The sequence below is a fragment of the Oncorhynchus clarkii genome, chromosome 33 (assembly GCF_045791955.1).
Source record: "Oncorhynchus clarkii lewisi isolate Uvic-CL-2024 chromosome 33, UVic_Ocla_1.0, whole genome shotgun sequence".
NCBI lineage: Eukaryota > Metazoa > Chordata > Actinopteri > Salmoniformes > Salmonidae > Oncorhynchus > Oncorhynchus clarkii.
The window spans coordinates 7,924,652-7,938,218 of record NC_092179.1 but is presented as its reverse complement, the minus strand read 5'-3'; the positions used below and the strand labels follow the sequence as shown (position 1 = coordinate 7,938,218).

Sequence of the window (13,567 nt, the reverse complement as noted above, 5' to 3'; positions counted from 1 at the left end):
TGGACTGGAGGGAGGGAATGAAAAGGATAACAAATCCAGTTGTTTGTGTCATCCGTTTTGGGAAAGCATCTGCGTAATTGCACACCCAACTCTCTCAGGTGCTTCTCTATATCAGATTTATCATGGTCCGTAAGCTTGATTTCATTAGCATACAAAACATTATACAATGATGGGAGGACCTGTGTTTTCCTTGTTAATGCAGACAGAACAGCTCCAACTTCTTAATCATAGTCTCAATTTTGTCCCGCACATTGAATATAGTTGTGGAGAATCCCTGTAATCCTAGATTCAGATCATTCAGGCGAGAAAGAATGTCACCCAGATAGGCCAGTCGTGTGAGAAACTCGTCATCATGCAAGCGGTCAGACAAGTGAAAATTATGGTCAGTAAAGAAAACTTTAAGCTTGTCTCTCAATTTAAAAAATGTGTCAATACATAATCTGCATTGCATAATGCAGAAAATACACGAGCGTTCAGAGGCCTTGCTTGAACAGTTAACCATTTTCACTGTAATGTCCAAAATATATTTCAAGCTGTCAGGCATTCCCTTGGCAGCAAGAGCCTTTCTGTGGATGCTGCAGTGTACCCAACTCCACTACTACTACCACTCCACTATGTCTCCATGTCATGGCTTTTGTACCATGAGTACAGATACCAACACATTTTGACCACCAAAGTTCATTTGATGTCACAAAGCTGTCCAGTTCTTTAAAAATATCCTTTCTTAATTGACCCCCCATAAACGTAACAGACATATACCAGGAGCTGTGCCAGGCCTGCCACCTCTGTTGACTCATCCAGCTGTAATGCATAGAATTTACTGGCTTGTATGCGAAGCAGTAATTGTTTTTAAACATCTCCTGCCATGTCACTGTGAAACATCATGAAACAGTGTTGTTTGATGAAGGCATTGTCTGTATAGTTTTTGGCCTTTTCCCCCAGCATTGGTCCTAGCCATATCCGCGACAGCAGGAAGAATGAAGTCCTCCAGAATAGTATTGGGCTTGCCTGTCCTAGCCACTCAGTAGCTCACCATATAAGATGCTTTTAGCCCCTTCATGTTAATGGTATCTGTTGCTTTCATGTCTTACTACTCGAAAGTCATCTTTGTTCTCACTCAAAAAACTCTTGTGGCGTATTTTTCAAATTGTCATGTTTCGTTTCTAAATGTCTGCGCAAGAGTGAAGGTTTTCTGCAAGAGAGTAACGGTTAAGGTGATTGGATGTTAATTATTTGACTAGACTACCTGTATTTGACCTGTGGTGTTATTTCGCTGAACACCTAGATGGTTTCATTTTATCTTTGGCAGTGAAACGAGGCTACTTTAGGCGAGGGGAGAAAAAAACCTCACCCACGCCCAGTTGGAAAATATAAATGTATTGTTTTAAAATGTAAGCAAAAACAAAATATATCTATTTCTTCACAAAAAAATGTGACTTATATTTTTATTTGGTGTACCCCCGACGGCATTGCGCGTACCCCTACACTATCTGGAGAGGGGTTGACTTTATAATGTGTGAGTTGTGTATTTGAAATGCTATGATTATACTAATGATTGTTTTGTGCGTTGTGTCCTAAGCCATGACTTCATAGGAGAGTTCACTACCAGCTACAGAGAGCTATCCAGAGGCCAGTCCCAGTTCAATGTGTATGAGGTAAGTCTGTGTCTGTCTCTGTGTGTGTGTGTGTGTGTGTCTACATGCGTGCATGCGTCATGTTTATATATGTATGTGTGCTTGGTGGAATGGGATATTATTTATCTCTATTCTCTTAACGTCACTCACCCACACAGAAGCACATTTAGTAAATCTCCTCTGGAGCGATTCGTCATGGCATTTCTCCTGGAATTTAATTAACGGAGTTTGACGTAAAGTGAGGAAATGTTGATGGATGGCCGGCCCCCACACTCAGTCTCCTAAGATAAGACTGAACAGTTGTTCATTAACAAACAATATTCTGAGTGGGAACCACACAGGGGGACCCTTATTTTAAGTAGTTGGTGTTTGTCTAATGGGAGAAGGAAGACACACAGACACACTGTGATTGTGTGTTGTCATTCCAGATGCTGGCACTGGGACATGAGAATCTATCATTTCCCAAGTCACAGCTCTTGGGTCCTCACATATTCTCTGGTTTGTTTTTTTCCTTCGCTGTAAATTGTACAATTTAGGAGAGGAGGTTCCACATCACTGCTGTCTGTGTGTTTGTGTATGTGTTCCTTCTTCCCTTAACCATCTGTCCAACTGTTTAACAGTCATCACCCAATGCCCGGGATGGGGCCCGATCTGTTGTACACACACACACACTGCTTATGGTTGTCCATCGTGCCCAACGATCACCATATTCTCCTTTACTTATGAAACACACACGCCGCTTGTGAGAAGCTCCTGTCTCCCTGGTCCTCTCTGTCTATCTGTTGACTTGATGTGACATCTACTCTTGCCAGAGTAGTTACTGAACACAACACAAGGAAAACCAAGTGTCACTGTCCTTGTCTGTGTATTTTTTATGGGCGTGCATGAACAACCATGGAGGGCGCGATAATATCCATTTTATTTTACAAGCCAGATGCAATAAAACCGCTAGTCTCCCCTTCAAAGGCAAATGTGCCCTTCCTTACTTATTCCCTCCAATCTCCACCAAGGATGCAGAGGGTTGTAAATCCTGTGTAAATTGGGCTGTGTCCCAAATAGCACCCTCTTCCTTTATTCGCCATATTCTGGAACGTTACAGTGATGGTGGCGAGTTAGTTGCAATTGTGTTTCTATTTCCGGCAACATTCCCGGGACGCTAGCGCATGCAAAAGTGGTACTTTTAAAGCAAATCAAATTGCATTGGTCACATACACATGGTTAGCAGATGTTAGTGTAGTGAAATGCTTGTGCTTCTAGTTTTGACAGTGCAGCAATATCTAACAAGTAATCTAACAATTCCACAAAAGCGACCTAATACACACAATCTAAGTAAAGTAAAGGAATGGAATAAGAATGTATAAATATATGGATGAGTAATGGCCGAGCAGCATAGGCAAGATGCAATAGATGGTATAAAATACAGTATATACATGTGAGATGAGTAATGCAAGATATGTAACCATTATTAAAGTGGCATTGTTAACGTGACTAGTGATCTATTTATTAAAGTGGCCAATGATTTCAAGTCTATGTAGGCAGCAGCCTCTCTGTGTTAGTGATGGCTGTTAAACAGTTTGATGGCCTTGAGATAGAAGCTATTTTCAGTCTCTCGGTCCCAGCTTTGATGCACCTGTACTGACCTCGCCTTCTGGATAATAGCGGGGTGAACAGGCAGTGGCTCGGGTGGTTTTTGTCCTTGATGATCTTTTCGGGTGATGAAGGTGTCCAGGAGGGCAGGTAGTTTGCGCCCGGTGATGTGTTGTGCAGACCACACCACTCTCTGGAGAGCCCTGCAGTTATGGGCTGTGCAGTTGCCATACCAGGCGGTGATGGAGCACGACAGGATGCTCTCAATTGTGCATCTGTAAAAGTTTGAGGGTTTTAGGTGACAAACCTGACTAACCGGTGTCTGTATGTAGCCTCGCTAATTTTATAGCCTCGCTACTGTATATAGCCTGTCTTTTTACTGTTGTTTTATTTCTTTACCTATTGTTCACCTAATACCTTTTTTTGCACTATTGGTTAGAGCATTTCACTGTAAGGTGACAAATAAACTTTGATTTTATTTGAAACCAAATTTATTCAGCCTCCTGAGGTTGAAGAGGCGCTGTTGCGCCTTCACCACACTATCTGTGTGGATGGACCATTTCAGTTTGTCCGTGATGTGTACACTGAGGAACTTAACATTCCAACTTCTCCACTGCTGTCCCGTCGATGTGGATGGGGTTGCTCCCTCTGCTTTTTCCTAAAGTCCACGATCATTTTCTTTGTTTTGTTGATGTTGAGTGAGAGGTGTTTTCCTGACACCACACTTCGAGTGCCCTCACCTCCTCCCTATAGGCTGTCTCGTCGTTGTTGGTAATCAAGCCTACTACTGTTGTGTCGTCTGCAAACTTGATTGTGTTGGAGGCGTGCGTGGCAATGCAGTCATGCGTGAACAAGGAGTACAGGAGGGGACTGAGCATGCACCCTTGTGGGGCCCCAGTGTTGAGGATCAGTGAATTGGGGATTTTGTTTCCTACCTTCACCACCTGGGGGCAGCCCGTCAAGAAGTCCAGGACCCAATTTCACAGGGTGGGGTTCAGACCCAGGGCCTCATGCTTGATGATGACCTTGGAGGGTACTATGGTGTTGAATGCTGAGCTGTAGTCAATGAACAGCATTCTTACATAGGTATTCCTCTTGTCCAGATAGGATAGGGCAGTGTGCAGTGTGATGGCGATTGCATCGTCTGTGGACCTATTGGGGCGGTACGCAAATTGAAGTGCATCTAGGGTGACAGGTAAGGTGGAGGTGATATGATCCTTGACTAGTCTCTCAAAGCACTTCATGATGACAGAAGTGAGTGCTATTGGGCGATAGTCATTTAGTTCAGTTACCGTTGCCTTCTTGGTTACGGGAAAAATGGTGGCCATTGTGAAGCATGTGGGGACAGCAGACTGGGACGGGGTGAGATTGAATATATACGTAAACACACCAGCTGTGTTGAGAGCTTGATGGGTTTACACTGACGGAACCACGCAAAGTCCTAAAATTGATCAACATGACAAGCATTATATGTTCAGTACGAGGCTGTCACCAAAATTGGATGTAGAGGAGGACGTTTTTGGAACAGCAATATTTTTGAACACCAACCGATCTGAACGTACCTTTGGAGCCTCATACGACCTGCATCCCCCTTGGCTTGGCTACGATGCTCCACTCGTGAAGAAGTGTTGTGGGTTGGCCAGGCAGTCATCAGTGACGGGTAAGCCAAACGCTTGAACACTTTGCCTGCTCTCATTTTGTCTCTCTTTTGCTCTTGTATCTAAGCACAGTCTCATAATAGCACAATGTATTTCCTCTACAACTCAATAAGAAATTCCCATTATATATATACTTAATTATTATGATTATTCAATACTATTAGGAGCGTCCATGCAGTATGGGGTTTTGTTATGAATTGTCCATTTGACATGTTTAACAAGCCATACTGATTTCTTAACAGATGACACAACAGGCTGAAGTGTTCACCAAATTGAAAATGGGGATTGGCCAAGACAGATGGAAGGAATGGATATGCCTTCAGAGAAGGATGCCCAAACCCAATGGGAAGGACCCATCTCTAAGTGATCACAACTACAGCTCAGGTGATCATGTAAAGCCCACTGCCTGTGAGGCAGGGACACAGTGCCCAGCAGCACCTCTCCTCAAAACCCTGCTGAGGAACGAAGCACTTTGTCGACTGCATACAGACTTGTCTCTTGCTGCCTTTTCTACCCTGGCGGAACATCTTCTACCCATCTACAAAGGCAGCTTTCAGTTAGACCTGACAGACCAACTCCTGATGACACTGATGAAGCTGAAGCTCAACTTGCTGCAGCAGTACCTAGCAGGAAGGTTTGGTGTTTCCCAGAGGATTGTCAGTCGAGAGATTAGTTATTGGATTGACATGATGGAAGAGAATCTGAGGGAGTATATTCTATTGTTGCCAAGGGAGACCATCCGTGCTACAATGCCACAATTTTTTAAGGACTGCTACTCAGGATCAACCTGCATTATTGACTGCTCAGAAACTGTTTTACAAAAGTGCAAGAATCAGGATTCAAGGGGAGAGTCGTTCAGCCATTACTTCGCCCAGAACACTATCAAGTACCTGGTGGCCATTGCACTTTGTGCTCTAGATTTGTTCATCTCCTCTGCATATGGAGGTAGATGTAGCGACAAATATATAACATCGGATCCTGGAGTAACTCTGTCCAAGCGATGAGGTCATGGCTGACCCGGGCTTCACAATCCGTGATCTGCTACACGAGAGGAAGGTCAAATGAACAATTCCAGCCAATCAATCTCACAGACAGTGCCAATCAATCTCTCACCAGAAATGGACAAAATACTTAGAATCTGTGCTGCCCTGTGTAACCTGCGTGGTGATGTCATTCATGAAGATGCTGAATGAACTGACCAGTCAAATGCCATTCACAGGGTCAATACGAATAAATGTCAATTCATTCTATAACAACTCGACTTAATTATTTGTTTTACATGCTCATTGATATGAATAAAAAATGAAGCCATAAAAAAACAATTTCCACAATACTGTGACTGCTGATGCGTTAAGTCAGGCTTTTTAATTGAAAAACAATGTGTGAATAGTAACTGCAAACAGGAGAGACTGACTACATGCATCTACAGAGCTGCATATATACAGTTTTCATATATACAGTACAGTTTACATACACCTTAGCCAAATACATTTATACTCACGTTTTCACAATTCTTGACATTTAATCTAAGTAAAGATTCCCTGTCTTAGGTCAGTTAGGATCACCACTTTATTTTAAGAATGTGAAATGTCAGAATAATAGTAGAGAGTGATTTCAGCTTATATTTCTTTCATCCCATTCCCAGTGGGTCAGAAGTTTACATACACTCAATTATTATTTGGTAGCATTGCCTTTAAATTGTTTAACTTGGGTCAAACGTTTTGGGTAGGCTTCCACAAGCTTCCCACAATGCGTTGGGTGAATTTTGGCCCATTCCTCCTGACAGAGCTGGTGTAACTGAGTCAGGTTTGTAGGCCTCCTTGCTCGCACACACTTTTTCAGTTCTGCCCACACATTTTCTATAGGATTGAGGTCAGGGCTTTGTGATGGCCACTCCAATACCTTGACTTTGTTGTCCTTAAGCCATTTTGCCACAACTTTGGAAGTATGCTTGGGGTCATTGTCCATATGGAAGGGGCGGCAGGGTAGCCTAGTGGTTAGAGCGTTGGACTAGTAACCGGAAGGTTTCAAGTTCAAACCCCCAAGCTGACAAGGTAAAAATCTGTCATTCCGCCCCTGAACAGGCAGTTAACCCACTGTTCCTAGGCCGCTTGTTCTTAACTGACTTGCCTAGTTACATAAAGGAAAAATAAAAAATAAACAAATAAAAATGGAAGACCCATTTGCAACCAAGCTTTACTTCCTGACTGATGTCTTGATGTTGCTTCAATATATCCACATATTCCTCCCCCCCCCCCTCTCATGATGCCATCTATTTTGTGAAGTGCACCAGTCCCTCCTACAGCAAAGCACCCTCACAACATGATGCTGCATGCATGATGCACCCCCGTGCTTCAAGGTTGGGATGGTGTTCTTCGGCTTGCAAGCCTCCCCCTTTTTCCTCCAAACATAACGATGATCGTTATGGCCAAACAGTTATATTTTTGTTTCATCAGACCAGAGGAAATTTCTCCAAAAAGTACGATTATTGTCCTCATGTGCAGTTGCAAACCGTAGTCCGGCTTTTTTATGGCGGTTTTGAAGGACTGGGTTCTTCCTTGCTGAGCGGCCTTTCATGTCATGTCGATATAGGACTCTTTTTTTACTGTGGATGTAGATACTTTTGTACCTGTTTCCTCCAGCATCTTCACAAGGCGCTGTTGTTCTGGGATTGATGAGCACTTTTCGCAACAAAGTACGTTCATCTCTAGGAGACAGAACGCGTCTCCTTCCTGAGCGGTATGACGGCTGACGTGGTCCCATGGTGTCTATACTTGTGTACTATTGTTTGTACAGATGAACGTGGCACCTTCTGGTGGTTGGAAATTGCTCCCAAGGATGAACCAGACTTGTGTTTTTTCTGAGGTCTTGGCTGATTTCTTTGGATTTCCCCATGATGTCAAGCAAAGAGGCACTGAGTTTGAAGCTAGGTCTTGAAATACATCCTCAGAAGAACCTCCAATTGACTCAAATGATGTCAATTAGCCTATCAGAAGCTTCTAAAGCCATGACATCATTATCCAAGCTGTTTAAAGCCACAGTCAACTTAGTGTATGTAAACTTCTGACCAACTGGAATTGTGACACAGTGAATTATACGTGAAATAATCTGTAAACAATTGTTGGAAAAATGACTTGTGCACAAAGTAGATGTCCTAGCTGACTTGCCAAAACTATAGTTTGTTATCAAGACATTTGTGGAGTGGTTGAAAAACTAGTTTTAATGACTCGAACATAAGTGTATGTAAACTTCCGACTTCAACTGTATGTACATTGCAATTCTTTCGAATGAGCGGTCGTTCATGTGCAAAGTAGTCACATTTCCATGATCATAGTTACCAGCTGTATGTACGGAAGTGGAATTCCTTTGTCTGTCCCTTTTGAATTTGCAATTTTGTGTAACAAGCCGTCATATCGGTTCTGTCCACTAGGGACTTTTCATTGTGTTGTACTCAATGTGTAAGATATCCTGTGTGTGTTTATGTAACTCTGTGTGATTGCTTATTTAGTTAGTAAATAAATAATTAAGCCAATTTGTATATTGCTGATTCATCATTTATGCTAGGATTTATGCAGATTTCCAACCATTTGTCGACATTTAGAATGAAACTGAAGGTAAATAAGAATTCATGAAACGACTGTGACTGATGTAATATATATTTATATCTTTAGAGTTTAGTCGGGAGATGTTAAGTAACTTTTCCCGTGATGTCCTAGATTACTACCTAATTAATTGTCATATGATTAATTTAATTGCATAATAATTGAAAGCGGCATGTAATTATTTGATAAAATAACAGTCATCCACATTCATGATAGTCAAGACACGACAGTGCCATTTAGGACTTATCGGATGTTTTCTTCCAGCGGGTTTGTACGGCCTGCTGACCTCCAAGGTTTAATTTAACGTTTGAGAGAGAGAGAGAGAGAGAGAGAGATCTTTGTCTATCACTGTTTTATAATCAGACTATCCATGTGTGTGTTTGAATTGTGTAACAAGGCTGCTGTTTTGTCTACAGGTTGTAAATCCAAAGAAGAAAGGAAAAAAGAAAAAATACCTCAACTCTGGAACGGTAAGCCACAACGGTCACTGTCCATTCGTTCTCTTTATCTTGTTTATGTTTTTCGCTTCTAGAACAGAGAACTAAAACGTTGATTTGAGCTTGGTTTAGTCATGGTCTTTATTGTAAAAGCCCGTTCCATCCTTGTATCAATATTGTCTCCAGGTTACACTGCTCTCATTCCTGGTGGATATAGAGGTCACCTTCCTCGACTACATCAAAGGAGGGTGAGTGACAGAACCTCCAGCGTTCCCTTGTTTATTCATATAGAAAAGAGAGAGACGACGAGAAAGAGGAGAGAGATTGACAAGGTGTGCAGATGTGAAGTCCGGTGGAGGGGGACGTGAGGAGAGTGAACTGTGTGCCTGTGTTCATTCTGTCCCTCTAGTCCATGGCTGAATGGGTGATGGTGGCTGAGTGTGCACAGTGGTGTGTTGCGGAATACCCACCCACTCACACACACACACGTTATGACTTTCATAAGACTCACAGCGGAAGGCTAGTCAGGCTAGCTTCTCCAGAGCATGGGTTGAACAGTGAAACAGGGATAGAGGGAAAGGTTTAGAGAGATGGAGAGAGTCAGAGAAACCGAGAGAGAGAGTGAGCGAGGTCTATGAAGAAATGAGAGACACAGGATGGCCATTTTGACAGCAGCACTACTACAGTCCTCTTATGGCCTGTTCTTGGCAACACGTCTCATCTAAAGGTCATGGCTCATGTGTAGTATTGTACTACAAGGCGTGGCTAGGTAGGGGAGCAGAATAACGTGGTGCATTGATGCTTACACAGTCTATGCTCTCTCAGTATTTCGTTGAGCATTTCAATTGTCAATGGCAGTCACAGGAGAGGAGAGTTTGGCTCTAACCAGAATAGAAAGAGGAGTGGGAGGCCCTGGTGCACAACTGAGCAAGACAAGTACATTAGTGTCTAGTTTGAAAAACAGACGCCTAACAGGTCCTCAACTGGCAGCTTCATTAAATAGTACCCGCAAAACACCAGACTCAACGTCAACAGTGAAGAGGCGACTCCGGGATGCTGGCCTTCTCGGCAGAGTTCCTCTGTCCAGTGTCTATGTTATTTTGCCCATCTGATTATTTTATTTTTATTGGCCAGTCTGAGACATGGCTTTTTCTTTGCAACTCTGCCTAGAAGGCCAGCATCCCGGAGTCGCCTCTTCACTGTTGATGTTGAGACTGGTGTTTTGCATGGAATAGCCTTCATCTCTCAGAACAAGAATAGACTGACGAGTTTCAGAAGAAAGTTCTTTGTTTCTGGCCATTTTGAGCCTGTAATCGAACCCACAAATGCTGACGCTCCAGATACTCAACTAGTCTAAAGAAGGCCAGTTTTATTGCTTCTTTAATCAGAAAAACAGTTTTCAGCTGTGCTAACATAATTGCAAAAGGGTTGTCTAATGATCAATTAGCCTTTTGAAAATTATAAACTTGGATTAGCTAACACAACGTGCCATTGGAACACAGGAGTGATAGTTGCAGATAATGGGCCTCTGTACGCCTATGTAGATGTTCCATAAAATATCAGTTCTTTCCAGCTACAGTAGTCATTTACAACGTTAATGTCTACACTGTATTTCCGATCAATTTGATGTTATTTTAATGGACAAAAAAAAAAAGCTTTTCTTTCAAAAACAAGGACATTTCTAAGTGACCCCAAACTTTTGAACGGTAGTGTCATAAAATAGAAGTTTGTCACATGCACAGGATACAGAAGGTGTAAACGGTATGGTGAAATGGTTACTGGCATATAGAAATGCTATATCGTTATTAGACGATGCTTACTTACCCAGACGCACATCTACAGTGCATTTGGAAAGTACTCAGACCACTTGACTTATTCAACATTTTGTTATGTTACAATCTTATTCTAAAATGGATTAAATCGTTGTTGTTGTTTTTTTTTTTTACACCCAATACCCCATAATGACAAAGCAAAAAGGGGTTATTAGAAATATTTAGCAAATGCATATAAAAAAACATACCACATTTACATAAGTATTCAGACCCTTTACTCAGTACTTTGTTGAAGCAGCTTTGGCAATGGTTACAGCCTCGAGGCTTCCTGGGTACGTTGCTACAAGCTTGGAACATCTGTATTTGGGGAGGTTCTCCCCATCTAATCTCTGCAGATCTTCTCAAGCTCTGTCAGGTTGGATGGGGAGCGTCGCTTCACAGCTATTTTCAGGACTCTCGAGAGATGTTCGATCCGGGCTCTGGCTGGGCCACTAAAGGACATTCAGAGACTTGTCCCGAAGCCACTCCTGCGTTGTCTTGGCTGTGTGCTTAAGGCCATTGTTCTGTTGGAAGATTAACCTTCGCCCCAGTCTGAGGTCCTGAGCACTCTAGAGCAGGTTTTCATCAAGGATCCCTCTGTACTTTGCTCCATTCATCATTCCCTCGATCCTTATGATGTTGCCACCACCATGCTTCACCGTAGGGATGGTGCCAGGTTTCTTCCAGACGTAATACTTGGCATTCAGGCCAAAGAGTTCAAATTTGGTTTCATCAGACCAGAGAATCTTGTTTCTCAAGGTCCGAGCGACTTTTAGGTGCCTTTTGGCAAACTCCAAGCAGGCAGTCATGTGCCTTTTACTGAGGAGTGGCTTCCGTCTGGCCACTCTACCATAAAGGCCTGATTGTTGGAGTGCTGCAGAGATGGTTGTCCTTCTGGAAGGTTCTCCCATCTCCACAGAGGAACTCTGGAGCTCTGTCAGTGACCATCGGTTTCTTGGTCACCTCTCCTGATTGCTCAGTTTGGCCGGGCAGCCAGCTCTAGGAAGATTCTTGGTTTTTCCAAACTTTTTCCATTTAAGAATGATGGAGGCTGCTGTGTTTTTGGGGACCTTCAATACTGCAGACATGTTTTTTAGTACCCTTCTGTGCCAAAACTGATCCGTGCCTCGACACAATCCTGTCTTGGAGCTCTACGGACAATTCCTTCAACCTCATGTCTTGGTTTTTGCTCTGACATCCACTGCCAACCGTGGGTCCTTATATAGACAGGTGTGTGCCTTTCCAAATAATTTCCAATCAATTGAATTTACCACAGGTGTTTTTTTAAACTACATTTATACATTTACAAAAGCGTCTAAAAACCTGTTTTTGCTTTGTCATTATGTGGTATTGTGTGTAGATTGATGAGGGGGGGGGGAATGATTTACTCCATGTTAAAGGAAGGATGTAACGTAACAAAGTGTGGTAAAAGTCAAGGGGTCTGAATACTTTCTGAACACACTGTAGATAAGTGAATGCGTCACTATTGTCTAGACATGTACACATGTTCATGAAATACAATAGATAGCCGTAACGTAACCACCCCCAGACACACCTGGCTAACTTGATGGGTCATGTAATCATCTGGCGAAGTGGAGTCTTTTGTTTAAACATGTAGCTAGCTAGATAAATAATGAACCATAATCCCAACCCATAGCTACAGTACAAACAGATTGTCATAGCTAGCCACCGTGCATGAAATGCTGTAGTATGAATCCGCACGTAGCTAAAGCTAACAAATTCGGTTCAATATTAGCTGGCTAACATTAGGCTATAACTAGCCATTTCTGAGATACAAATGCTATTACGACACAGATCATACACGTAACATTAGCTAGCGAGCCAGCAAGCTAACGTTCGCTAGCTAGCGACCATTACGCTTTAACTTGCCATGAAAACGACGTTCTGACCAAAAAGTATAATATCTGTAAAATGTAGCTAGACTCTTACCCGTAAACATGGATGAAGCTTCGTGGCAGACTGTCTTTTCTTTTTGGTTTGTAGTTACCTACAGCTTGTTTGGCCCATTGTGTCAAGTCACTGCGGTTCACACTGACCATGTGCAGAAAGTAGTCCATCACAACTTCATTTTTTTCCCCACAACTTATCTGTCTTTGCCGATAGTTCATTCTAAATTCAGGGCAGCAATGTTGTTGAGAACAGTAGAAACTTTTTCTCTCCATGGCTAACGTTATATCTTTCAAAAAAAGCCACGGTAGCAAGGACTGCCTACACCTACTGAGCAGCATGTTATAGATAGAAGTGTGCTACATGATAGACCAATCCCAAACTCATCTCTCTGCATGTCCAGCCCATCCATTATCTCAGCCAATCATGGCTAGAGAGAAAGTTCTGGTCTTTTTCCTTGGCTAAACCAACTAGGCTCGTAATTGTATTCGTATTTATAGATACAAGTTTGTTATTAAGGCACATGAAAGTTCACATGTTCCAGAAGGCATTTCTGCCAAAATGATGCTTGGGCTACAGATACTAAGACAGAGGGGCGCTGTTAGCCTCGCTCGGATGCTTTCTCTGGTGAAATAGATTCAGCCTCTTGCAAATGGAAAAAAGAAACAAACTTACAATTATTTCTCTTTCGTGTCTATCATCGATTTCCTTCAATGTAAAAATGTTTTGGGGGAAGCCTGGCTTCTATTAGCATCCTAAATACACACCATTTTGTGTGCTGAATGCCATTACATTTAACACGCTTAACAGTCCCTTTCCATTGAAATGGTGGGTGCACTGTTCAGATGCTGGACTTATTTTTGAGTAGACCTACAATTAGATTGAAAAAATCATGACTGGCTGTGTTCATGAGACAATAAAAGGTAATAC

General features: G+C 42.4%; 1 protein-coding gene across 2 annotated transcripts in view; it reads left to right on the top strand.

Moving 5' to 3' along the window:
* LOC139392515 (copine-8) overlaps positions 1–13,567 on the top strand; it is a 129,265-nt gene that overhangs the window by 93,496 nt on the left and 22,202 nt on the right. For both annotated transcript variants that reach the window (XM_071140538.1, XM_071140539.1), the window contains exons 11-13: positions 1,580–1,655; positions 8,898–8,951; positions 9,105–9,166. In XM_071140538.1, the coding sequence (XP_070996639.1) occupies positions 1,580–1,655; positions 8,898–8,951; positions 9,105–9,166 (192 nt within the window). The remainder of the gene's footprint in view (positions 1–1,579; positions 1,656–8,897; positions 8,952–9,104; positions 9,167–13,567) is intronic.